At 52.1% G+C, this 27,448-nt stretch overlaps 1 protein-coding gene across 2 annotated transcripts; it reads right to left on the bottom strand.

The window, feature by feature from the left end:
• Positions 1-1,526: 1,526 nt before the first annotated feature.
• On the bottom strand, positions 1,527-18,859 carry Cdcp2 (CUB domain containing protein 2). Of its 2 annotated transcripts, XM_030253566.1 has the most exons (6): positions 17,964-18,859; positions 12,934-13,281; positions 10,356-10,691; positions 8,679-9,032; positions 5,852-6,030; positions 1,527-2,951 (listed from the first exon to the last, which is right to left on the bottom strand). In XM_030253566.1, the coding sequence occupies exons 1-6, from the start codon at positions 18,040-18,042 to the stop codon at positions 2,625-2,627; spliced, it is 1,623 nt and encodes a 540-aa protein (XP_030109426.1). In that variant the 5' UTR covers positions 18,043-18,859; the 3' UTR covers positions 1,527-2,624. The 2 variants fall into 2 exon arrangements, with proteins under 2 accessions (XP_030109426.1, NP_766461.1); NM_172873.3 differs by lacking the exons at positions 1,527-2,951; positions 5,852-6,030 and having other exon boundaries at positions 8,002-9,032.
• Between the last annotated feature and the right edge of the window lie 8,589 nt (positions 18,860-27,448).

The following is a 27,448-nucleotide window of genomic DNA, read 5'->3' as shown; positions in this document are numbered from 1 at the left end:
TGCAAATACATTTTAGGTAGAGCCTAGGGAGAAAGCAAAGCAGGCACAGGGTGCAGGGTGACTTGTGGGGACATTATCTTATATCAGTGATAAAGTGCAGGGAACAGAGGAGGACAGGAGGGACAAGGACCCAGAGGACAAGGCTAGGGATGGTGATGGGAAGGACTTCCTTCTTTAGCCAACACCAGTGTGCCACAGTCGTGTCCTTAAGCACTTTTTTCTTTCACTCCATCAGTTCCCTCCGCTCTAAAGTGAGAGAATTACACATTATCAGCAAGTGGTACACAGCCCACACCACAGAGCACAGACCCCAGGCCTCCCTTGGAGAGGATCCAGGATGTGCCCAGTTTTCTAGGGCAGGGAAACTGCTAGTTGCACCTTTTTTTGTTTGTTTGTTTGTTTGTTTGTTTGTTTGTTTTGGTGGTGTTTTTTGGTTTTGTTGTTGTTTGTTTGATTTTTAACTGTGGTTTTGTCAACTTGACACAAACTAGGGTCATTTGGGAAGAGGGAGCCTCAACTAAGAAAATGCCTTTAATCGGCCTACAGACAAGTCTATAGGGCACTATCTTGATTAATGATTGGTGTGTGAGGACCCAGACCAATGTTGGCAGTGTCATCCCTGAGCAGGTGGGTCCTAGGTTGCTTAAGGAAGCTGGCTGAGAAAGCCATGGAGAGCAAGGCAGTAAGCAGCACCCCTCCATGGCCCCTGCTCCAGGTTCCTGTCCAGACTTCCCTTCGTGGTGGCCTACAAACAACATGCTAAAATAAATCCTCCCCTCTAAGAGTTGCTTTTGGTCATGGCGTTTTATCACAGCGATAGAAAAGCAGGACAGAAACCAAGGCCGAGTGTTTAACACATCAACTCAAGAGACTGAGAGAGTGAGGTCAGGGCTAGGTTCAGAGGCCGGGGGCTAACTGAGGACTCCCCTGGAGGAACACCTCTGCCAGCCAGCTGGTTTCCCTAATTCACTATATCACACACCCTCCACAAGATGGGAACCGTAGAGCAGTTAGCCCAGACTTTCCGTTAACGGGGTGAAGGAGTTGGACTCAACCTGGTTTGTCTCTGCATCCAGGCTACTCTTTCTCCTCTGCATAATTCACTTCTTCCTCCAAGGTTTCTTCACTCTCTGCCTTTTCTTCAAGGTCCCAGCTTGGTTGCCCCTTCTTCTCCAGTTCTGCTTGCCCACCCACTCCAGACACATCTCACAGGCAGGAGTCCCACCTGCCTGTGTGCTGCTGTGTGCTGCCTCGCACAGCCGGCAGAATCTGGGACCTGGTGCATGGTCCATGGGTTGCCGAATGAGCTGTGCTGTAATGGGGCTTCCGTCTTTGTAACCTGATCCTAGTGGTCAGCGGGTTGACTTTGGAGATCACAGTTATTGCGGAAAGACACCTTGAGTGATCATTAGGCATTATAAAGGTGAGCAGGGATGAGCGGCAGATTATAAATATATCGTTTGTTTATTTTCCATTAACAAGATTGTTCCACTTCTTGCTATCAAGTAGAGCTCTGGAGAAGGCTGTGCTAATTTGCATAATAATCCTAAAGATCCTCTCTGGGAAGAGCAGGAAGTCCCTTTAATCTGATGATGGAAGCATAGAAACGGCAGTGACGGGGGCTGGAGCAGCTCTGGGGACTGGAGCAGCTCTGAGACACTGGAGCAGCTCTGAGACACTGGAGCAGCTCTGAGACACTGGAGCAGCTCTGAGAGACTGGAGCAGCTCTGAGGGACTGGAGCAGCTCTGAGAGACTGGAGCAGCTCTGAGGGACTGGAGCAGCTCTGAGGGACTGGAGCAGCTCTAAGGGACTGGAGCAGCTCTAAGGAGTAGAAAAAGGTTCAGAGGGCTCCAAAGAGAACTCATCTCCTGAGTGAAGAAGAGATGGTGGTTTGAACATCAGAGCAAGCATGGAGACACATGTGGCTTCAATGTTTTGGCTAAAGATCTAAGACATTCAAACACAAGTCCCAACATAAAAGGAACACCTCAGCTCTAGCCTCTCCCCTGAGCATGCTGCCCAGTCTACCTGTGGCATCTATAGGAACCGGACGCAGCCGGCGGCCATTGATACGGCTATGAGCAAGCACCCACTAGGATGCACAGGACCAGTCTTCAATGGTATGGCAGGGGCTGAAATAACCGCACTAGCCAGAGTTTGGGTTCTCTTTCCCGGTTCCTGGAGGCAGGAGTGGAGTTCTTTAGAGAGGGTCTTCACTTGAGTCACTTAAGGAGGGAGGAGTCCCTGCATAGATACTAGACTTCCTACTCATGAAGGTCTGAGAAGCTAAAAGGTCTCGTTATTTGTGCCCTGAGTTGGTAAAGAACAGGATGGGTCTGTGTATTCACAGTGCCACCTGTGACTCCAACTATCCAAGCTCACAAGAAACACATACGGGAGCTTTCCTGTAGTAGAACATTCTTGAATTAACTTAAGAGCAATCGCTATAGTCTTCAGAGCCTTTACCCACACACACTTTTCTCTGAGCCTGTGAGGAGCAGGGCAAGAGCAGTGATCCCTAGGAAATGGGCTCGGAGAGGAACACAATGGACTGATGGCCACCCACAAGTGAACAAGCCCCACCCTGCCCTGCTATGGGTCCCCCAAGCTGCTCTTTACATGCTCACAGCAGCATCAGGACCACAATGGCAATGATCATAAGGACTCCGGCTAGAATGCAGAGGCCCAGGAAGACGATATCACTGGTGTCCTGGGTCACCATGGTCCCTGGGCCCTCCAGGACCTCTGCCTCATCTCCAGGTGGGGCCTCCTGTAGGTGCTCAGCAGTGGCAGCGTAGGGCCCAAGCAGATCAGACCCTGACAGCAGGTGGGCAGATGCTTCCTTGCGCCGCGGCTCACAGCGCACCTCATACTCGTGGATGTCATCGTGCCCAGCAGTGGAGAAGTCGATGTACAACACGCTGACGATCACGGACGTGTTATTTCTTCTCTGTGGGGTCACACAGTCGTGCTCAGGCCCAGGGAAGTTTAGGCTCCCCCAGTGCCTCTCAACAGACACTGGCCTGACTCCATAGCTTAGCCACAGACTCCTTCACACTCAGCCTCAGAGTCCCCATCTATCAAGGGGGCGGCAGGGCCAGCCAGTTGGCTCTGTGGGTAAAGGAGCTTGCCACTAAGGCTGACAACCTGAATTTGGTCACTGGAACTCAAACAGTAGAAGGAAAACAACTAACTCTCACGAGTTGTCCTCTGATCAACACACACACACACACACACACACACACACACACACACACACACACACAAATTAAAATAATTATAAGAAAGGTGAATGTGAGAGTTGGTGTTTGCTCTGGCTTCAAGGAGTTAGGGTGAATGAAAGACAGCGACAGTAAGAATACCTAGGCTGGGAGCCATAGCTTAGGGTCAGAGCACTTGACTAGTGTGTGTGAGGCTCCTGGTTCAATCCTCAGTACCAGCAAAAACACAAACCCAGCAGCTATGGAGTTGGATTCCATTGGCAATGCTTAGGCCACATGTGGTGGTGCCTGCCTTTAGTGCCAGCACTTGCAGGCAGAAGAGACCTCAGAGTTAAGGTCACTTTTAATTACATAGTAAGTCTGAGGCCAGTCAAGACTACCTGATACCCTGTCTCAAAAACAAAGACTATGGAACTGGGGCCATTGAGGCTCCAGTTAAGTGTATCAATTCCTTTACTTCTCACAATAGCCTTCTTGGTATCATTAACATTCCCATTTTACAGACAAGGAAACTGGGGCGCCCAGAGGTTAAATCCTTTGTCTGAAGCCATGCAGCATACAATCCACAGAGGCCATATTCCTACCCTGGCCTGCCCAACTCTTACGTATGCTATCACATGTGACACGTCACTCAGACCAAAGAGTAGCTGCTCAGTTCCCACCCTTGGTGCTTTGCAGCTGTGTCCCCTGAGCCCAGAGGCCGTCATCTGCCTAGAGTGAGGCCCTGCCTTGCTTGTTGTCAGCTGTGTCCCTATTGTGTGACCTTTCCTCGGGAGTCTTTCTCTCAGTGATGTATGAAGCAGGGGCCCTACTGTTTGTTGAGGTTCTGGTCACTCAAAGCCACCACCCTAGATGACCCACCCATTCTAGGTCTGGGAAGAGAGTCTGAAAAACACGGCATGAGAGGCCTGGCCTACTGCACCCTTCACCCCAGGGAAGAGGGAATCAGGGGTCAAGTTGCCCTATGTGGGTGAGACATGTAGGGCAAGCCTCTAAGAAGCTGGGTTTTTAGGTGCGTCATCGTGCCCAGCAGCAAAGTCCCTAAACACTATGACACCCATTCACACCTTCCCAAGGGGGCCACGCTGTCTTGGATGATGGGATTTCTCAATTTCCTGCACCTGTGTATTCCCTCCCATTTAGGCAGCTTCTTATTTCAGACATTCTCAGAAGTGGCAGCCTGATGTGGGGCAGCCTGAGGAGCGTGGGGCAGTCTGAGGAGTGTGGTGTCGGGTGTGGAGTTGGCGTACATGTAGTGAAGTGGCTCCTCTCCCAAGCTTGGGCTTCCGAAGGGCCCTGGATCTCACATTCCCAAAGAAGCCTTTGCATCCCTCAGTCAGCCTGCCTGGGTCGGCCTGCCTCTGCCGGCTTGCCTGGGTCGGCCTGCCTCTGCCGGCTTGCCTTGGTTGGTCTGCTTTGGTCAACCTGTTCCCTGCTCTTTAAGGGGACCTGTAGCCTTGATCTTTGAGACATAGAATCATGATACGGGACAGAGCAAGGTAGGATCTGTGAGTGAAGAAGAACCAAAGAGAGGCTGGTCATCTACATAGTAAAGACTGGAGTGAACGCACGTGGTAGAGGTGGGGGAGCGTGAGGGCCTGTCTCTACCTCCCTAGCATACATTATGCCTTGCTTAAGTCGCTCTGGCTGGTCTGGTCTGGCCTAGAGCCTCCTATGTAGGCCAAGTTAGCCTCAGAATCACAGAGATCCTGCCTCCCAAGTGCTGGATTAAAGGCGTGCGCCACCACCCCCACCTTAAACATTTCTATTTACTTTTTAGATGAACATGGGTCTGAGGATGGACCTCCTGTCCCCATGCTTGCATGGCTAGCTCATTCCTGACTGACCCACCTTCCCAGCCCTTAGGAACGTTGTCTCCTTCATTCCATCCACTGGATGTGGTTCTGTCCCAAGAAAATCCCTAGGGGCCTCAGGGCATGGAGCAAGGTGAAGACAGACTGGCAGCCAGATGTTCCTCAGCTCCCTTCTAAAGGACAGTGGCTGAGCGGAGGACAGCAGGGGCCAGAAGCAAGTGGCAGGGCATGGGGCCTCAGGCCAAGCCAGACTGCTGACACCCAGGTTTCAGAGCTGGGGACTCTAACAGGGGCACACCACTGTTCCTTCTCTTCGCACCCCCTCCCCTGCATTCTCCTAAGGACATAATTTAGGGTGTTGGGGTATTACACTGCCCAGGGACTCTCTCAGGCCCCTACCACCCATCCACCCCAGCCTGGGCTCACAGCCTCCAAAATCCAAGGATAGTGGGAAAATCTTGTTTGTAAGCTCCACAGCCTTTGGAGGGAGATGGATCCTTACTTGAAACTCATTTGTTTGTGGAGCCCAGAGATGAATTGGAGTCACCAGGTTGGGGAGGATGGGTGAGCAGTGAGCAGGGGGATAGCTGTGCATATTAAAGAAATCGGGGTTCCATTCTCCCCCGGGGGCTCTCAAAGAGAGGAGCAGGGAGGAAATTTAGGGTTGTTCACTATGGGGTGGGGGTGGGGTGCCAGTAAGCCTGAGTCCATATCTGTGTGCACCATCAGAGCCATGAGGGAAACTGAGGACAGCAGGTGCCCTTCAGTAAGGCTCAGAGCCCATCTCTTATACCTCCCTCCCCACCAACCCCTACCTGAGACTCAGTACCGCAGGTGTCAAAGCGGGCCTGGATCCGGAAGTTACTGCCAACTTCCTGGGCTGCACAGCTCCGGCTACCCAGGTAGACCTTGGTCCGCTCCAGTGGGGCCAGTGCCTGGGCAGAGATCAGGATCTGGAAGTCCGTGCGAGAACAGCTCACATTCATGGGCACCACTGGAAAGGAGGGCGGAATCTGAGACCTTAGGGCTGCTGTCAGAACCATTACCCCCAAGCCTCCTGGAAGGACAGTAGACACGGAACAGAACTCCAGACTAGAGAAGGTGCTTATGGAATACTATAGGACTCAGTTGAGATATATTGCGTGCATTGCTCCCCCGAAACCTCGATCTGTGAGCTCTTAAGGCATGTAGTGTACCACTGTTTCTGTCCCTTTGAGGCCAGTGTAGAGCTTGGCAGGCTGAGGAAATGCTGAATGAATGAATGAATGAATGAGCATGGGAGTGACTGGAAACTAGTTCTTCACCACAATAAGAGTGCTTATCGCTTTGCCGCACGGCAGGGTGTTCACCCTATCATTCAGTAAACACAGCTACTGATGGCCTACTCTGCACAGCACACACAGACACAGACACAGACACAGACACAGACACAGACACAGACACAGACACAGACACAGACACAGACACACACAGACACAGACAGACACAGACACAGACAGACACAGACACAGACACAGACACAGACACAGACACAGACACAGACACAGACACAGACACAGACACACACAGACACAGACAGACACAGACACAGACAGACACAGACAGACACAGACACAGACACAGACACAGACACAGACAGACACAGACACAGACACAGACACAGACACAGACACAGACACAGACACAGACAGAGACACAGACACAGACACAGACACAGACACAGACACAGACAGACACAGACACAGACACAGACGACATGAAGAAGTCTGCCACACCACGGCATGTGCAGGACAAATAATGTGGAGATGCACAGGAGTGCTGTGAAGGACCATCACGCTAAGATAGAAAAGAATCTGGGTGCGGGGGGCGTGGGGGAACCCTGTTGTCCCTCCTGTGATGGCCATGGAGGGTGGGCACACCACAAGCCACTTCAGTTTTGAAAACAGATCTCTGAGAGGTGAAGCTGCCCGTTGTGGCTGAGTTTGGATTTCAGACTCGAGGGAGGTGGGCGGGCAGTCTGCTCATTACAAATCAGTCAGCTCCCAGCATGCCCTGTGCTGTGTGAGAGTGCGACTCTGAGTGTCTGGGGTTGCAGGAGCCAGGGAGTAGGCAAGGCAGAGGCAGGTGGGGGTTGGTCGCTGGCTGGAAGAAAAAGGGAGCCTGGCAGGCAGAGGCCTGGATCCCTCAGCCCTCTCCGGGAAATGTCTCGGACATATTTCAACCTCGGGTGTCTGGGCAGGCGGGGATTTATGGGTCCGCTGTCTCCCACGATGATCTCGGTGGCACTGAACTGTGTGTCACCCCTGATTGATGCCGTGGTTGCCCTCCCTGTGGAGAGGCTGCCTACAGCCTGGGCCCCATCTGGTGCTGGTCCAGTGTGAGTACCCTGTCTGACCCTCGACTCCCACAGGGGGCTGTGTAGGGAGCACAGAAGGTCCTGGAACAGGAGCCAGAATGACAACCACCCCCACCCTCATCTCCAAAGATGCTGCAAGAAGAGGCGGTCTAAATCACTTAGCGCTGCCCAGTCTGGGCTGGAGACTTGGGCTCTCAGAGGCAAGCTGGCCCGGAAGACCCTTCAATCCAAATTCCTGCTGTACAGGTGGGAAAATCAGGAGAGCTAAGGGGAGACTCCAGGTCACTGGGCAGAACCCAGATGGCACCTGGTCTCACAACATTCTCCTTGTCCATGGAGAATCAAAGGAAGCTGTGCCAAGAACCCCATCTTTTCTTCTCACAGAACCAGGACCAGAAGGGTCTCTATGGGCCACCAGCTTGTAGCCACTGTTTTCCAATCCACTCCCAGGGTTCCCTAGCTACTCAACAGCCAGGGATGAGGAAAAAGGCTCCTTTCACTGCTGAACAGGCCAGGCCGGAGTGTATGAGGGAAAGACGTCCGCAGAGCCTGTAGCCCCTACTCCTTACCTGACTCAGGGACTTGCAAGCTTTGTACCGAGTCCACATAACCAAAGTTAGAAAAACCTTAATACCAGCTTCCCAGCCACCTCTGCAGAAAAGCATGGCCACGTGACTGAAACCACAGGGACCCAGGACAAAGCATTGAGAGCGCTTTGGAAGGCTCGGGCTTTCTGGATAACGGGATTCTCGTGGCTGCCACCTCTCTTGTCCGTTCCCAGCCTTGGCTGTGGACAGGATGCCCGTGCTCTGCAGAAGTTCTGTTGCAAACATAAGGATCTCAGCGGTGCCCTTAGGAAATTCCGAGTCCCTGGCCCCATACAGGGGTTGCCTGGCTAGCACGCTGCTGGGTGAGGACACCTTAGTACCCTTTGTCCAGCTAGCACTTCTGAATGATGCAGGCAAGTCTGGTGGCATCTCAGTGTTTTTGCCTCCTGACTGTTGATAACTTGGCATATTGTGTGCATCAGTCCTGGAAACTGGATCAAATATCCAAGAGGCAGAGAGCCCATGGGAAAGGGAGCGAGGTAGGGGGAATTAGGAATCAGGGAGTCAGAAGCTATGAAAAGAGGTGACAGTGGAAATAAATGAGGGCCGTACTGGAGTGGCCTCCAAGGTCCCCAGGGTAGGCGACTGAGTGGGGTCTGGAGGAGTCAGTGGAGGGGCTGTGTCTCAGTGGACACAGGAAGGGGCCGCAGAGTTCCCAAGGACACACACCCAGCTGACCTCCGATGTAGGCCACGGAGAAGCCCCTGCCGGAGGTGCTGCGGTCAGTGTGCAGCAGGAGCAGGACCTGGTTGCGACTCGAGGTGACAGGCGGCGGCAGGTGATGCCCACACCACTTCCCCAGCAGCTGTGCCTCCTCACTGGCCCCATCAAAGGCTGCCAGATGGTCGAAGTCACAGGTTCTGGTTAGGCTATTGGGCTCCTCCAAGCCCAGGTCCAGGATGAAGACCTTGACCCGGTAGCCGGGGGGCAGGCGGATGGTCCAGTGGCAACGGATATTGTTGGGGTAGGCGCCAGGGTACTGTGGGCTGGAGAAGTTTCCACGCACAGCTGTGAACACCTCCTGGCATTCTCCTGGGAAGAAGAAAGTTATCCTCACACCAAATAAATGATAAATAAGTCAGGGTCTCCAGCCTGAGGTGCCACCGGGAGGTGGTAGAAACCTTAGGACACCAGGCCTACTGGGAGGCTCACTGGGGGGACACCCTCAAAAGTGGGCACTAGGGCCCCCAGTCCCTTCCTTTTTATGTCTCTGCTTCCTTCCTGTCACGAGGGAGCAGTTTTTGTTCTACTCCTTGCTCCCTGCCATGATGCTCCTCCTCACTACAGGCCCAAAGACCACAGCTGACAGCCTTGGGCCTCTGCAACTGTGAGCCAGGCGGACCTTTCCTCTGTGCCTCACACCCTTGTCTATCTCAGGTATAAAAGCCAACATTCTGCCTACATGCCAGCCTTGCTCTCAGCCGCCTGCCCTCTGCCCTCTGCCCTCTGTATATACCATTCATGCCCTCTGGGCTGACTTCTTTGAGGCTCTGCTTGATTCTTCCTCCAGGAAGTCCCCTGTGATTCCTCCTGTTTGCACTCATGGCAGTTGGCTTTTTGCTGTACCACCCATCTTTCTCAGTGGGCTGTGAATTCTCTGAAGCTCATCCACTCTTCTATACACACATCACGTCAGCACAGCAGGCACAGGAAAAGGAGCTAGCTCACCCTCCGACAGGGAGCTGGACAAAGGTGGCATGAGGTAGATGTAAGAGTATCTAATTCTCTAAGGCAGTGGTTCTCAATCCTCCTATGATGCGACCCCTTAATACAGATCCTCATGTTGTAGTGACCCCAACCATAAAATAATAATAACTATTATTATTATTGTTGTTGTTATTATTATTATTTTGGTTTCTCAAGACAGGGTTTCTCTGTGTAGCCCTGGCTGTCCTGGAACTCACACTGTGGACCAGACAGGACTTGAACTCAGAGATCCTCCTGCCTCTGCCTCCCAAGAACTAGGATTAAAGGCATGCGCCACCACCGCACAGTTCCATAAAATTATTTTCGTTGCCACTTCATAACTGTAATTTTGATACTGTCATGAGTCACATGTAAACATCTGGTATACAGGATATCTGACATGTGACCCCTGCAAAAGGGTTGTTTGATCCCCAAAGGGGTCACGACCCACAGGTTGAGAACCACTGCTCTAAGGCATTTAAATGGGACTGATCCCATCTGAGCAAGAACATGATCAGCTTAGGCCTTGGCGTTGGCCCAGAAGAGTGTGCTAAGCCATTAGAGAAAGTGCAGAAAACCCAAACCCCAAGGACACAAGCAAGCTTGAGTCCCCAAGCAAAGCAGCAGGCAGGAGTACACAGGCGCTACCATAGCCTTGGCCCCTCCTACCTGAGAAGTAGTGGGCCTTGAAGCCCCGGCCTCCAATGTTGAAGTCAGACTTGAAGACCACCTGCAGCTCATGGCCCAGGGACACGAAGGTGGGGGGTCTGGTGCGGCCACAGTAGTGGTGCCCGTGGGCAGGGCCAGGCGCTCCAAGCACAGCTACGTAGTCATACATGCATTCGTCGCTGCCCTCAACCTGGAAGTCCACGAACACCAACTTGACAGCAGCAGGTCCTGAGGCGCGGATCAGCCAGTGGCACTCCACATTGTTGGGGTAATTGTTGGGGTACTCAGGGCTGCTGAGAACCCCTGACAGGCCGGTCAAGACACCGCCGCACACATCTGCAAGGGAGCCCACTTGAGCTGACCTCCTCCCCGGGGAGCCAGACACCCAAAACGCTGCTCCACAAACACACACGGGTGGCAGGCACAGATCTGAACCCTGACCCACATGGCACCCACCTTTTACAGAGAGAGGCCAAGTAACTTATCTGTCTAGGCCTGAGTTCACTCAGGTAGGCCTGGGGGATAAAGACCCTAGCACAAGGGGTTTATTTGAAGGCCCAGAATCCCCAGGTGGGAGTAAGGGGGTGAGATAAGATGGAGAAGTGTGTTAAAGGGGGCTGCTGAACCCCACTAGGGAACATCCAGGCCAGAGCAAAGCATAGACCTAAGTTATGTCACTCCAGGAGTGGAGGGCAATGGGGAATTCTACACTGTGTGGTAGTTTGAAGGAGAATGCCCATAGGCTCATATATTTGAATACTTTGCTCCCAGTTGGTGGTACGATTTGGGAAGGGGTAGGAGGTGTGGCCTTTTTGGAGGAGGTGTGTCACATGGTCAGGCTTTGAGGTTTCAAAAGCCCATACCATTCCCAGTTAGCTATCTCTCCTCCTCAAGCTTGTGGGCCCAGGGCTAAGCGCTCAGCTACTGCTCCAGCTGTGCCTTCCTGCCTCCTGCCTTGCTACCCATCAAGCCGTGGACTCCGACCCTCTGCCACCGTGAGCCCTAAATCAAACATTCTCCTTTATAAGCTGTCTCGGTCATGGGGTTCTGTCACAGCAATAGAAAAGACACCGTCAAAGCCCTCAGAGACATGGAGATTGGCAGGCAACACTGAGGTGACAAGAGCCAAGACACATGGACAGGTCACGCAGTTAGTAGACAGAACTGGAGCCCAGGAGATGAGCTGCCATTCTGTGAGCAGCGCACGACCCCTGGCAGCTGAGGCCCGGGCTCCCTGTCCCAGGACCGCCTGCACAACTGCGTCATGGTAGGCAATAGTATTTCCTCTCTGGGCATCAGATTTCCTGTGAGATGAGAAGGTAGGTGGAGATAGTCTGTGATATCCCATCAATTAATATCTACAACCTGAGCAGATAGGTACTCAGGAGTTCATTCTTATGCTGCGTTTCCAACATGTATGTTACATATATGTGTGGATTACATATGTTTACATGTTCTTACATATATGTGTGGATGTTCACGCCCATGCAGGTGCATGTATGTTTAGAGGTCAGAGAAGGAATGCTATCCTGCTCTATCAGTCTTTGCTTTGTCTCTTTGAGACAGTGTCTCTCTCTGAATCTGAAACTTGTTAGTTTCCAGCTAGGTTCGATGGCCAACGAGCCCCAGCAGGAGGGTCACAGGGGTGCATGGCTGTTTCTGTATCTCATGTGGATGCTGGGGATCCAAAAGTCACCCACAGAGCACTCTCCCAGCCCAATAGCTTTCAATATAATAAAAGACAGAAGCCAAAGTTACACATCTTATACAGAAAAATTTAGCCCAGGGGAGTCTATCAACCCACAGTTTTTAGGGACCGGCTTTTCACAAGTGCATGTTGGAAATGTGAGCCTGGGACCAGGGCAGGAGCTCAGCTGTTAAAGTGTTTGCTGACTGAGCATAAGGACCCAAGTTTCACTCCCAGCATCCCCACCAAAGTCAGGAATGGTGGCTTGAGCTTGTAATCTTGGAGCTAGGGAGGCAGAGGCAGGATGCTCTCTGGAGCTCACTGGCCAGCAACCATTCTAGCCTAATGAGAGAACCCAGGTCTCTGTAAGGTGGACGGCTCCCGAGGGACAACATCTGAGATTGACTTTCAGCTTACACGCCCGCACATGCAACAAACGCACATGTACACAGACGCATGTCTATGCACACAAATGTGAATTGTGAAATGAATGCATATCATTAAAATACTGCCTTTATCTTTTTCGATCTCAAAGATTAACCAGACAGCTCTGTCTGCTATCAGTTCTTCCTGTTTGTAAAAATGCTGGAAAGCATTTCATGTGTTGTCAGGACTTTGATACCTTAATGTCCTGCAAACCCCCAGGCCTACGGTTCCCACGCTCTGTCAGAGGAGCCTCTTGACCTTGTGTTTTAACACACCACAGTTCCATGCTTCTAAATTCAACAGGGCTGCTGTCTTGCCTGAGCCCTAGGGTTGCTCGGGGTGCACCTGTGGACAGGGGCATTTGTGGCTGTCCTGCATGGGCTGACACAGAGGCATCTGATCTTGCCCACCCCCCAGCCCCTGCAGCTGCCCCGGGCCAGCCTTCCTGCCGAGTGCCCCCCTGACCTTTCTGGTAGCCTGCAGAAAAGCCTCGGCTGGCCACGTGCTTGTCTGAGTGAAAGACGACAGACATGACGTGCCAGGAGGAGGTGAAGGGCGGTGGGGGCACCTGGCCACAGAACCTGCCCAGCAGATTGCCCTTGTCTCCAGAGGCCCCGTTGTAGATCTCCAGGAAGTCAAAGCCACAGGTGTCATGGTATTCCAGGTCAAAGGCGTGGAAGGTGAGCAGCACAGAGGAGCCCTCGGCCACCACGATCAGCCAGCTGCACTCCGTGTTGTAGGGGTACAGACTTGGGAAGTTTGGGCTGGAGAAGTTCCCAGATGGCGCTGAGAGCACACCCCCACACTTGACACCTGAAGCAAGAGAAAAGAGTGGTTGAGAGTCATTGGATTCGTGAGGCAAGTCTGGGTCCTTGCGGCTGGAAAGCAAACAGTACAGGGTCCTGAATCACTCTGGGTTCTTGCCTGTGCTCACTCAAGCATGCACAAATCTTTCAGCTACTGGGGAAGTGTTCTTCAAGTCATGCAACAAACATTGAACACTGGGCAGTGCTCAGTGCTGGGAGATCAGCAGGAATAACGATGCTCTGGTGGAAGATGATAAATGAAAGCAGAATGTGAAGCAGACAGGAGAGAGAGAAGCTCTGGGGAGAACAGGGAGTGGTGGGCACACCTTTAACCCCAGCATTAGGAAGGCAGAGGCAAGCGGATCTCTGCAAGTTCAAGAGCAACCTGGTCTACATAGGAAGTTCCAGGCCGGCCACATAGAGAGACGCTGTCTCAAAAATAAGTAAATAAACAATAAGTAAATAAATAGAAAACAATAACTTAAAGGGACACAATGAAAGGCAATTATAAAACCAGATTTGACAACTTTTAATGGAATGCTAGATTAGATAGCATCATTAATGTGCTATTGCCAAGTAAAAGGTTGGCAGGAGGGAAAGCCAAAGCCTCGGTGGCCGGCCACACAGGCATTCTCTGGGAAGCACACTCAATGCTGCTGAGCTTTTGAAAATCAGAGATAAGTCTTTGTTGTTTTGGTTTTTAAGACAGGGTGTCACTGACTAGCCTCAAATTTGTAATTCCATTGCCCCAGGCTGTCAAATGCTGAGGTTACAAGTGTGTGCCAGTACACCTGGTTCAAGCCTTTGGAAAACACAATTAAAAAGATACAAGTCTGGTGTAGCAGCACACACACACGTAAGGGAAGTACTCTGGAGGCTGAGGCAAGAGGACTGTAAGTTTCAGGCAAGACTGAGCTACATAGAGAGACGATGATTTGATAACAACCACCACAGCAGCAGGCATAGGCTTGACAGAGGCGGAAAGGAGTCAGGGAGAGTGAGTGTGTGATCCGGATGCATTGTATATGTGTATGAAATGCCAAAGAGCTAATTTAACAAGTATAAAATAAGCGCAGCCTGGCGTGGTGGCACACACCTTTAATCCCAGCACTTAGGATGCAGAGGCAGGTGGATTTCTGAGTTCAAGGCCAGCCTGGTCTACAGAGTGAGTTCCAGGACAGCCAGGGCTATACAGAGAAACCCTGTCTCGAAAAAAGACAAACAAACAAACAAACAAACAAATAAACAAATAAATATACACTCCATTATTTATAGAGTAATTCTTTTTTATTTTTTTATTTTTTGATACCTCAGCTAGTTATAGAGCCTAGGCTAGCCTTGAACTGCAGATCTTGCCTCAGCCTTCGGGGTGCTAGGATGAAAAGTGTATGTGTGCACACGCACATACATGTGTGTGTGTGTGTGTGTGTATTTGTGTATGAATTCCTGGACTCAAGTGACCCTTTTGCCTCAGCCTCCCCAGTGACTAGGACTACAGAGACGCACCACTTTCCCTACATTAAAAAGGAAACAAACACATTTTATTAGCTTGTTTGTTTTGAGCCAGACTTTTTCTATGGAGCTCTGGCTGGCCCAGAACTCACTCTGTGGACCAGTCTGGCCTCAGTATTACTTAGATCCTCTTGGGTTGGTGCCTGGTGCTAGGATAACAAGCATGTGCCACTGCCCCCAGCTAAAGGAGCATCAGTGTGTGCAAGTGTGTGCTCGTGGAGGCTTCAGATGTTGTTCCTCAGAGACACGTTCTCTCATTGGTCTGGAGCTCACTGAGTAGGCCAGGCTGCCCACCCAGTGCCCAGGACTCTGCTTGTTCCCACAGTCCCAGTGCCACAGACATGGCGTTATTCCATGGCTTCTGGATCTTGAACTCAGGTTTTCCTGCTTGCATGGCAAACACTTTACCAAACGAGCTACCACCCCAGCTTATAAAAGAACATATTTTTAAGAATTTTTTTAAGAATTAAATTTTGAGTCTGGAGAGATGGCTCCGTGGTTAAGAGCATTTCCTGCTCTTCCAGAGGACCTCGGTTCAATTCCCAACACCCACATGGCTGCTCACAACTGTCTGTAACTCCAGTTCCAAGGGATCTGATGGCTTCTACAGGTACCAGGCATACAAAGAGTTCACAGACACACAGGCAGACAAAATACACACATAAAACAAAAATAGTAAGTAAATCTTTAAAATGTAGATTTTATTTATTGCTATGTGTGTAGATGTGTGTGTGCATCCCGGAGATGGGGGAAACACCCCAGAATGCATGCGCAGACTCGGGACACCTTCTGTGGGTTCTAGGGATCGACCTCAGGCCTTCAGACTCTTGAGGCAAATGCTTTTACTTGCTGAGCCGTCTCACTGGCCCCACAAAGGAACCTCCTCCTCTCCCTCCTCCTTCTCTTCCTCCTTCCCCTCTTCCTCCACCTTCTTCTTGATTTATTTTTGTTTTAAGTTACGTGTGCTCAAGTGTGTCTGTATGGAGAATATGCATGGGTGTCGGTGCCCATGGATGCCAGGGTGCTCCATCCCCTGGATCGAGAGTTGTGAGCTTCCTGATGTCATGGATGCAGGGAACAGCAGGGAAGAGCAGCCAGTGCTGAGCCTTCTTGCCAGCCCCAGAAACATTCATTTTTCCTCTTTTTGTTTGGTTGGTTTTGGATTTTTTTTTTTTTTTTTTTTTTTGTATATTGTTTTTTCCAGACAGGTTTCTCTGTGTAGCCCTGGCTGTCCTAGAACTCACTCTGTAGACCAGGCTGGCCTTGAATTCATGACCTGCCTGGTTTAGGAACAAGAATGTTCCTAACGCCATGAAGTTCCACACTTGAATAACGTCTTTTCGAGAAGGGCATGGCACAACAGCAGGTCTGTGCTGATTTGGACTAAGCCTCTCTCCCAAGCAAGCTCACAGTACGGGTAGGGCTGAGGAGAGTCAGGCAGGCGGAGTAAAGTCACACCTGTGGTGTGCTGTATCGTGTGGGGTTAGGGGGGTGGCAGTATTAGGGGAGCACCAAGATCCACAGAGGACTGACTGGTGAAGATGGAGGGTGGGAGCATAACTCACCCTTTGCGGACCTCAGCCACGAACCTGGCGCTAGCCTCGGTCTTGCCAGGCAGACAGAGGTAATGCAAGGGCCGTGCAGGAGCCAGGTCACGTGATTTCCTCCTTGTCTGAGCAGGCTAGTGCCATGAATGGCGTCTGGTTCATAGCCTTATGGCCAGAAGATGGGGGTGGGGGGGTGGGGGGACGGACCTCTTTCAGTATCCACTCTGGTCCTTCTCCCACGCTGACCACATTAGTGTCAGAGTGGAATTCCTGTGGCCTAGGTGGCCCCGGGCACCAGCACAAGTGTAAATGTTGCTTATAAAGCTCCAGCCAGGCACACTAACCCTCAGGCTCACGCCAAAGCCACCCAAGCCTTTGAGGTTAGTAAATAGCATGGACTGAGACCCCAGCGTGCCCAAACCTTTTGTGCCAACAATAGAGTGACTGGCAAGCTGCCTCTTCCCGCTTGGCCCTAGTTGAGCGTGGGGAAGACAAATTGTAGGGAGCAGCTTGTTGAGTCCCTCCCTCCAGTCCCCGGCAAGGTGACATGTTGAGGAACAATAAAATGATTTCACAGAAAGCATCTGCAGGGTCAGAGTGACACAAGGATCCTAGGATCACAGTCTGCGCGGAGAGCTCTTGGGTGTCTGGGGAAGGGGCATCAGAGGCCAACCAAGGATGGGGAGGACTTCACGGAGGAAGTGACATGACTTAAACTTTAAGGGTGAACAGAGATAAAGGATCTCACCACTGAGCCTGACCACCTGAATTTAATTCCCCACCCCCCACCCCCACACACACGTGGTGGAAGGAGAGAAGCAGCTCCCACTGCGTGCCCTCTGACCCACTGCGTGCCCTCTGACCCCCGTGGATGCAGAATGCCCGTGTGCATGCGCCCTCTGCCCACGCCCCCTGCACACACAATAAATGTAATTGGAAACTTATTTTAAAGAGAAACAGGGCTGGTGAGATGGCTCAGTGGGTAAGAGCACCCGAATGCTCTCCCGAAGGTCAGGAGTTCAAATCCCAGCAACCACATGGTGGCTCACAACCATCTGTAACAAGATCTGACGCCCTCTTCTGGAGTGTCTGAAGACAGCTACAGTGTACTTACATATAATAAATAAATAAATCTTTAAAAAAAAAAAAAGAGAGAGAGAGAAACAGAATCCTTCTAAGAAACTTCAGGAAAAACTTTTTCCCAGGCAGAGGGACAGCAGGACAAGGCATTCTTAGAAAGAGAACCTCGTGGTTCCCAGCAAGGACACAGACACACTGGAGCCAGAGCACCAGAGGCACCAAATGGCACCGCGAGGAAGCTGGCACCGCGGGCTGCAGCAGGAGGCGCGGGCGGGCTCCCAGATCTCAGAGGGTCCTTCCCGAGGTGGGCGGACCTTCCGCACCTCTGAGCCACTCCCTTCATGAGCCACAATGGTGTGGCCTTGTACCTAAGCCCTCGCTCGAGCCCTGTTTTCCTTCATCTGGAGAAGTCACGTCTCAGGAGCCAGCACACATTCAACTCAGCCGGGTCTCCAAAGTGGCCCCTGCTTTCTGGCTGGGGCTTCCTGAGCCCCTGCTTCCTCTGCACCCTCCTCCCATCAGCCCCGTTGTGAGTGGCCAGATCACCTACCTTCCATGGCTTGGGTCCCAGGATCGGAGTCCAACAGTACCATTGCCAGCAGTAGGCAGGCCCCCAGCTCAGCTAGCATCTCCTCACCAGGGGCTCCCTGCACCAAAGGCTGAGTTCAGGGGTCAGGATCCAAGGGTCTGAGAGGGGAAAGAGAGGTGAGGCTGGAAGGGCCTCCAAGTAAATGGTGGTGTGAATAATTCATTGGGCCCTTGAATTAGTAAACGGATCCTAGCTTCCTCCACTCCTCAGTGAGGTGACGGATCTGGTGTCACCAGGTTGACACTTACTGAGAACTGCAATGGCCACCCTGTATCAGGAAGGGGAAGCAGGTTGGGCCTGGAAGAAGACAGTGGAGAAAGGGCCTCTAAATTCCAGGGCCAGATCTATCCCAGTTCAGCTTCCCACTGGCCAGGGGATCCTGATCAAGCCATTTCACTCCCTCTTGGCCTTCTGATCCAGCTGGCACAGCCATGCAGCCCTGCTTCTGGGGCTACTGGGAAAAAGAAATGAGATTGCACGTGCTAACGTATGCAGCTAGTGCTCAGCTGGCGCATACGCCTGTCTTTCCCCATTCTCCACTCCCGAGGGAGTCAAAAGGAGCCTACGGTTCTCGGGACAGACAGAACAAGCTTCCTTCCAATGTGAGAACTCAGCTCAGAGGGACGGAGAAGGAGCTGTGGACGGCTGATGACGGGAGTGCATCAGGAACAGCAGCATCGGCACTTGGGAGTCTTCTAATGTGATAGCCGTGGGCCGCAGCCTGCTGTGTGGCCAGAGCAGGAACCGTGCCTTCACTGGTTCGCGAGACTCATTTACAGGGCTCTGCATCCAGGCTCTGTGCTGGGAGCTGGGACTGCAGAAGAGTCCTGAGGGGAGCTGTGTCCAGCAGCAAATGGGATCTGGTTTTTCCTCCAGGAGTCTTTCCCTTTGAGTCAGCCCATCCCACGGGGGTGGGTGTGGGTGAGAGGGGGGTACAGATGTGTGGAGGTCAAAGACCAACTTTGAGTGCTGTTTGCCAGAAACCATCCACCTTGATTTTTGAAACAGAGTCTCTTATTGAATCTAGAATTGATCCATGAGCCCCAGGGATCTGGCTGCCTCTACCTCCCAACTGCTGAAATAAATGCTTGAAATTCTTTACTGGGGTGGATAGGTGCTAAGGATCAAACTCAAGTCCTCAATGTGAGTGTGGAAATGACTTCACCATCTCTTCCCAGCCCCCTACCCCCTTATTTCTAATCGTTGCATTTGTGCAGAGCCTGTTCTAGGCCTGGGGGCACTGATGAGAAATGGGACAGGTGCCCACTTTCCTAGGAAGGGCAGAGCCTGGCCTGTGGTTTCTGATTGCTTGAAGTCAGTCCTGGCTGCCCTACCGCCAGGTTGAGGGGTCTGTGAAAGTGAGACATTCTCTCTGAGGCCCAGCTTCCTCCACAGAAAGAGGTAGTTGCAGCCTGCTATTCTCCGGTAGGATTAAATGAGACCAGGAACGGATGTCTTACCAGCCTGGCTCACCACACCACAACAAGTACGCTTTTTATCTACCCAAGAGGAACCCAGCTGTCCATCTGCCAGAGCACATGTCGCCTCTGGCCCGTCCTTTTGTCAGGCAGTCCCAGGGGAGCCCTAGGCTGCTGGCAGAGGAGGCCACCTGGAAGGTGTTCAGCAAAGGGCATCAGGAATGGTCAGAGCAGAGAGACTGGCTTTTCCATGGAGCAGGATGGAAAAGCAAGGAACTTGCTGGGCAGGCTTAGAAGTAAAGCTGCTTATCAAGCATTGCCTGTGTGAATGAGGGGGGCTGGGAGATGGTGGTGCGTGACTTCAGTCCCTGCACTCACGGGACAGAGGCAGGCAGACCTCTGAGTTCTATGGAGTGAGTTCCAGGACAGCCAGAGGAGAAACTCTGTCAATAATAATAATAATAATAATCCAGGACAGCCAGAGGAGAAACTCTGTCAATAATAATAATAATAATAATAATAATAATAATAATAAATAATGATGGTTTATGAGTGAAAACCAGGCAGAGTGATAAATGGGCACTTACTGGGGTGCTGTTCACTTGCACATAGCCTCTCAGCCAGCACAACACACAGTAGGTTTCACAGGAGACAGGGGAGCAAGCTGAAGCTCCCTGCTTGTGTCAAGGTCCTGGGGTGAGCGCTACCACAAGAAGACCTTAGACTGAGCAGTGTGTTTGGGAAGCAATCCTAGGATTGCAGAGAGGGAAGGGAGACAGGATGAGAAAAAGACTCCAGGGCCCTTGCTTCAGTCCCTGCCTCCAGCTCTGCCTTGGGCTCTTGCCCTGACTTCCATCGATGGACGGTGAGCTGTGAGCTGAAATCAACCCTCCCCCCCCCCCCCCCCCCCCCGCCGTTGCTTTGGGTCTGGTGTTTATCACAGCAACAGAAACCTAAGACATTCATCTTTGCCTCTGCCTCATCTCAAACATCTTAGATGCTCAGCAGACATATCTGCTCTGAACCGTTCCGAGGCCCACAGCCAACGAGTGCCCTTTTCCCTCTGGGCCCATGTGTGCCTGGGCCAAAGGCGTGCTGTTAACCCTGCTCTCCTACTCACCTGTAATGAAATACCCCAGGCTGGTCAGCCCATAAACAGTACATGTGTATTCCTCAGTGTTCTGAAGGACAGGAGTCCAAAACCAACGTGTCTGGTAAAGCAGGAAACTGGCCGAGTCCTCCTCCCGTGGTGAGAGAGGTGAGGCGCTCTCGGAGTTGAAGCAGTGTGTGTGTGTGTGTGTGTGTGTGTGTGTGTGTGTGTGTGTGTGCGCGCGTGCGCGCGCGTGCTGGGGTAGGTGCGAGTGAGGGTAGTCTCTTTTATAAGAGCACTAATTTCCAAAAGACTATGCTGGGGACACAAACACACAAACCTTCTTTGCCACAACCAGGCCCTGCCCCCACTCCCCGTGGCAGGATGGTCCAGTGCAGTGGTTAAGCCTGAGACTTCTAGAAGTAGGACCATGTGGGAGTTATTAGCTGTGTGACCTTGGCCCTTCCACACTTGTGAATTGAGAACTATGTACCATAAGGACAGCATGGGCCAAGTTTCAAAGCTCCTTGGAGCACAGTCGCCCTTCTGTCTGTAGCCCATGCATGGAAACTCTGAGTGATGTGCAACCCTGGTCTTCCTGTTTCCTTACAAGCCCTCTCTCCTTGAAGTGACCTCTGGGTGGGGCCTCTTGCTGCCTGACTGCCCCTTCCCTCCAATCAGAATGTAGCCAGGGCTTCTCGACTGATCCCAGGGGAGGTAGCTGAGAAGGAACAAAGGTTGCCACCTGCCTGGTCTGTAAGGTGTGCCTAAGCTGCCCACCGACTATCACACGGGGGCACGGGTATTCATTAGTGCGCCTGTGTACCAAAGGAGGCTGATGCTTGAAGACCTATTTCTAAACTTCCAGGGCTATCTTGGTGTAAGGTTGCCACCCTGTCCTGACTGGCTCTGCAGCACCAGGGTCTACGAGACCAAATGACCATCTCTGGGGGGGTCAGCTCCACACAGTTGTGAGCACACCAGCCCACTTTGATGCCTGTCAATGCCCCAGATACTAAGGGCACCAATCTCTGTGTGACAGGACTTACAGAGTGGGACTATGCCCTTCTGTGACTGCCTATACCTAGGCATGCAGACCTGCTTCTTTCCACACATGTTCATCCCCGTGCACATACGTGGAGTACACCTTGCGGTCGCTATGGAGACATCTGCTCCCTGCATGTTGAAGGACTTCTCTCTAGATCTGCATGGACCCAGATGTCAGTGTATGTACGTCACCCTCTGGTTATATGGGCATGTTACATGTCCATCAATCAGTCTCTCTGCAAATGTTATGATGCATGTGTATGGTTATCCCAGGGGACCATGCGCTTTTCCAGGTGCTGGGGTCCATACGCTTTTCTGCACACATTCATCTTTTTCTATGTCACACAGCACCCGCTGGTGGGAAGCTCTGTGTTTCCCCAGGTGTGCACACCTGTAGCTTGTACACATCCCTATGAAACTAGGTGTTCACACTGCTCATTGCCAAGGCCGTATGCATCTCCGTGCGTGTACTGGGATGCGCATCTGTAGCTAGGATGCTCTCTAAGCCAGTTTTATCTTCATGCCTGTATCTGCCACTGATTGCTGAGTGCAGGGATGGTGCCCAGGGGAAAGCATGAGTGCTGTGGGGCATCTGCCTCTCTATCCCACAGAGTCCTAGAGACACACAGTGGCAGAGAGCAGAGACAGAGAGGCCTGTCTGCCCCAGAGACTCCTGTTGGGACCACAGGAACCACATAACTCCCTTAACAGGGACCCCAGAGATCTCCGGACATTGGCCATGAGTGCAGAGGCTAAGGGGTGGGAACAGGAAGGCATAGCAGCTTCTTACCCCAAATTCCCTTTGGAGCCTGATAGGAAGTCTTAGGGCCTGCACAGCACTGTGTTCCCACACAACAGAGGAGGGGAATAAAGGAGAAAGAGCGAAGGGTTCAAGACAAAGCAGAGGGGGGATGGGGAGGTGAGTTCTGTGGGGCAGGGGCTGGTGGTGACTAGGGTGGAGCCCCAGATGATGGACAGTGGTCCAAGGAGTTGCTGGGTCCTCACATTCTTGGGAGCCACACCCCAACCCCAGGCCCAGAAAACTACCTCAGAGTTTCTGTTTTTATTTCACAACCACTCCACCCTGTTCCCTTTCCCACAGGCTTAGGTGTGAAAGCCACACACTGCAGATGACACCTCTAAAGTCCAGGCAGGACAAGGACAAGGTTTCCCAAGAGCCCTTGGATAAGAGTGTACATTTTATGACCTCAGCTTGTAGCTCCTGGGCCCACGGGAAGGAAATGAAGAGGGGGCTGGAATCACAGTCATTTCACCCCAGCTTGGTGGCCATAGGCTGTCAATGAGTCCACCCTTTAGGAAAGGGAACTACAGGGCCAAGATGGGAAAGTTGAGTCCCAGCTTCCTGAAGGCCTGTTCCCATCACAGCTGGGGCTAAGTAGAGTGGCTACACACTGTCCTGGGAAAGGCAAGAGCTGGGGGGTGGTCAGAAAGAGCTGTCAACCCCCAACAGTACTGGGGTCCTGTATTACCCATGGTTCGCTGGCAAGGCAGTGACTGGGCTTTGCCTCTGATCCACTGTGGAGCCTCGAGCGAGTCCTTCCCCTACCAAGCCTCAGTTTTTACATGAATGAAGGTAGGGGGGGGGTTCCCCTAACCATTCTCCAGTGCCCTGGGCTACTGTGAAGACCCGCTCCTTCAGGTGAAGTGACTCCATAACGAGCCACACATCGGAAGGCATCTGTGTGGTTACAGCATAGGTGTGATGACCAGAGCCACCTTACACAGGGCAGGGCGCCACACCGCACTGCATAGACTGCTCTGTTTACTCTCACCCCAGCCTTCTGGTAAGTGCTAGGAGCCCCATCGCGTTCCGAGCTATAGATGTCAAGGATCACACCACATGGGTAGCAGATCAAGGACATAAGGCAGGGTTGGGGAGGAGACCTCCAGGTGGGTCAAAGGGCAGCTTGGCAGAAGGGTCCTGATGGCGTATTTCCAGAGCCAGGAGGCGGGGGTGAGGAGGCACAAAGGGGGCCTCCAGCTGGTCCAGCTTCTCTCCTCTTCCTTCTTTGAGAGCCCATTAGTCCTGCTTCTTTGGCCAAGCTGGGCCCTCTAACAAGCCAAGGTAGATTAGAGGAAGTTCACTTACGTAAGGAGAGGCATCATGGGACTGGGACCTCCCCTTACCCCTGTACCCTCCTGTTCTCAGCCTCTCCATGATCCTCAGCACTCTGCTCCTCAGCTCCGTGCTCACCAAGTGCTAGGGTCACAGGCAATCGCTCAGTCACGCCCAGCTTTCTACAAGGGCACTGCGGATCCAATCTCACGGGTGCACGTCAAGCGCCTCCCCCATCGAGCCATCCTTGGAGTCCAAGGCCTTTGTTTTCACCGAAGTGATTACTCTGTCCCATGCAAGCTCGTCTGTGGACAAGAGGTCTGCGCTGGGGTGCGGACTCTAGGTAATGAGCTATACATGCCATAGGTAACGGGGCCAAGACCTCCACAGACTCCCTCCCTGAGTGCTTCCATCTGTCAGGACCTTCATCACACCCACCAGGGCAGCAGCAGGCCTTTGGCAAGTATTCCATCAAGAAAGGGAGCCAGACTCTTGCAAGTCCAGAGACAGAAACAGCAGTGTTCAGCCTCCTGGCTGCACACAGGCTCACGAGAGAGCTCTAGAGGTCAGTGGCCAGAGCTCTGGCAGAGGAGCAGCAGTGTGGGTGCTGGGAACTGCAGGGAGCAAGTGCAACCCCATTTTCTGGCTGCGGAAACTGAGGCCCAGAGAGGACAGGAAAAAAAGAAGAACCCCAGGCTCACTGAGCATCTACTGGACACTGGGCAGAATACCAGGCCTTGTCCACCTGCTGTAAGAACAACTGCTGCTCCCCCCAGGAGATAGTGGACATCTCCAGGGGCTAGGTGACAGTCAAACAGACTCTCCTGTTCTCTACCAACAGTAAGCCTTAAACAAGATGGTCAGTGGGCACCCAAGGCACTGTGTGTGCCACCGTCCACCAAAAGCACCTGCAGGGTTTCTGTGGACACTCCTGCCTTCCAGTGTCTCCACCCAGAGGCTGAGTCAACACTGAGCCCACCCAGGGAGGCCAGAAGTACCAGGAGCCTGTGCCCTCTACCAGCAAGTGGCTCAGATTCCTTGTCCTTTAGTGGGACAATTCTGCAGCACATCTCGAAGCTACTTGGCATGAGTTCTGAGATGAGAGTGATCCTGCCATCCACATCGCCCTTTACTGTCTGTGTGCCCAGGCCACCTGCAATGCTTGCTCGTTTGGCTTTAGGGCAGAGGCAGCACCAAACAATGTCATTTTATTGTGTTTTATTTTATTAAAGATTTATTTTATGTGTGTGTGGGTGTTTTGCCTGTATGCCTGTCTGTCTATCACACGAATGCTTGGCTCTCAGGGTGTGGGTAATGGAAATGGAACTCAGGTCCTCTGTGAGAATAAGAGTTTTAGCCAGTGAGCTATCTTTCTCATCTCTGTTTTGTTTTTCTGAGACAGGATCTCACTATGTAGCCCTGGCTGGTCTCAAACTCTCTATGTAGCCCTGGCTGGTCTCAAACTCTCTATGTAGCCCGGGCTGGTCTCAAACTCTCTATGTAGCCCGGGCTGACTTCAGATTCACAGAGATCCATGTGCTGCAGCCTCCCCAGTGCTGGGGTTAAAACACATGCCACCGAGCCTAGCTCAGAACATCATTTTCAAAACCTAGCATTCAGTCAGGCCTGATGAACACTGCGCTTGGGGGGCAGAAGCAGGCAGATCTGTGAGTGTGAGGCTAGCCTGGTTTATGTAGCTTGTTCAGGCCAGCCAGGGCTACATAGTGAGACCCTATATTAATGGAAGGAAAGAAGGAAGGAAGGAAGGAAGGAAGGAAGGAAGGAAGGAAGGAGGGGGAGGGGGAGAGGGAGAGGGGAGTTTAAATAGAACCCAGTACTGTAGTGGGTCTTCAGTGGATGTGATCCACTTTGGTGCATTCCCCTTTTTCAGAATTTCATCTTTAAGGACACAGTCCCAGGGGAACCACGGTTGGCCTGTCAGCAGCATCCAGGAGTATTTAAGAGCTAGGCTGGGGCATGGTGAGGGGAAGGGGTCAGAGCCACAGCTCAACACACAGTGCAGCTTCTAGGGCAGCTTCTGCGTTCATTTTCCACCCTGTGTTCAAATCACGTGCTCCAGCTCAGGGGTCTGCATCTAACATATTAGGTCCAGGTTTTAATTGTTTGCAGCAAACAACCTGCCCATCTCCCTCTTCTTTCAGGTACCCCTGTGTGAGCCAGACCAGAGGTGACAGTCCCCTGAACCCAGGTGGAGGGGCTAATCCAGGCCCACCTGCCCTCCAAGCCGGCTGGTGTGGCATACCATCCTCTCAGTCCACCTGCCTGGCCACCATTCTGTGAGCTGAGATCTGGTCAAGACGGTCACCCCATCCCATATAAGCTAGTATGTTCTATCACTGGGAGCATTGGGCATGTTGATGTGGTGGCCTCTAGACAGGGACAGTGGGATCTGTATGCACACAGCCTTGCCACCTCCCTGCATGTGAACCCTACATTCTTCTGTATGGTACTGGTACATGCCACCTATTTAGATTGAGCCCTTCGGGGTGGGGACCCTGGGACCCTCAGGGAGTTCCATACTAAGATATGACAAAGAAACTCAGTTCCCAGTCTGCCCTCGGTACCAGCTATGAGAACAGTACTCACTTGGGCAAGGCCAGCAGCTTCCACAGTTCGTGCCAACTGAAGGAGTACGATGCAGGGTCTGATGGCGACACATACTACAGAGCATCTCTGCCCCTGACTGTCATGAGCAGTGCCCCGTGGGATGTGCAGACTGGTAGCTTTGAGTGGCAGTTGTCTACATCTTAATAAAATCATGGGTGATAAGTGATCATGACTCAACTCTTGCAATTTGGGGTCAAAGTCCTCCAAAGCACGGGGGTGGGGTGGGAAGAATTAAGGTGATAGTTGGGTAGGTTTTTGTTTTCGGAAAAGAAAATTTCATAGAGTCTTGCCATGTTGCTCAGGCTGGTCTTGAACACTGGACTCATGAGATCCTCTCACCTCAGCATCTGAGTAGGGAGTGCAGTATCACGCTGGGTGTGCAGAGAATTATTGACTGTGATGCTTCGGAAGAAATGCAGCCCGCAGCCAGCGGTGCACCAGGGAGAGGAAAGGGTGGGAGGTAGACTGGGCCTGTTATGCTTTGAATATGAACTGTCCCCATATGTTGACGGTCTGATCCCCATGTGTGATGCTATTTTAGAAGATGCTAGACACCTCAGCACTACCTAGCTGGAGAAAGCAGGTCATGAGGGTGCAGGGGTGTTGGGGCATCTCTGGGGGACATCTTGTCCTGACCCCTTCCCGTCTGCTGCTTCCTGGCTGTGAGGAGGTAGAAAGCTCTCTCCTCTCTCTCTCACCTGCTGCTAAGATGCTGTGCCTAGCCTTAGACCCCAAGCAGGGGAGTCAGCTGACCATGGACTGAAACTCTTTAACTCTTTCCTGTTTCTCTGGGATAGCTCTCTCAGTGGTAAAAATCTACTAATACAGGCTGGGGCACCCACATCCAGCTGTGCAAACCATCTCCCTCATCCTTACTAGGATAGAGGGATGGTTACATCCCCATCATAGAGATGAGCAAACAAACTGAGCTTCACGGGGGCTAAGCTACTTGCTGTGGGGCATAGTCAGGAAGAGACTTGAACCAAAGACTGCTTCATTTTAAAAGTGGCTAAAAAGGGGGTGGGGGAAGACTATACCACTAAGGGGTTTGCCCAGTCATTTTGATTTGAATTCTTGTGGAAACGAGGAAGATCAAGGCCCCCTACCAGGTCTGGGGGCCAGGAACATCACCGCCTGCAGTACTGTCTTCTACACCTAGAAGGCCTGGGGCACCACAGCTCAGAGA

Source organism: Mus musculus, chromosome 4, assembly GCF_000001635.26.
Source record: "Mus musculus strain C57BL/6J chromosome 4, GRCm38.p6 C57BL/6J".
In the NCBI taxonomy this organism is placed as follows: Eukaryota; Metazoa; Chordata; class Mammalia; order Rodentia; family Muridae; genus Mus; species Mus musculus.
The sequence above is the reverse complement of the archived record's forward strand: the minus strand, read 5'-3'. Positions and strand labels throughout refer to the sequence as shown.

Excerpts from the sequence above, each read along its gene's own strand:
- Cdcp2 (XM_030253566.1), bottom strand. The coding sequence starts at position 18,042 with ATGCTAGCTGAGCTGGGGGCCTGCCTACTGCTGGCAATGGTACTGTTG. Across the intron at positions 13,282-17,963 it reads TGGGACCCAAGCCATGGAAG|GTGTCAAGTGTGGGGGTGTG; the intron begins GTAGGTGATCTG and ends CTCTTGCTTCAG. Across the intron at positions 9,033-10,355 it reads CAAGGCCCACTACTTCTCAG|GAGAATGCCAGGAGGTGTTC; the intron begins GTAGGAGGGGCC and ends TCTTCTTCCCAG.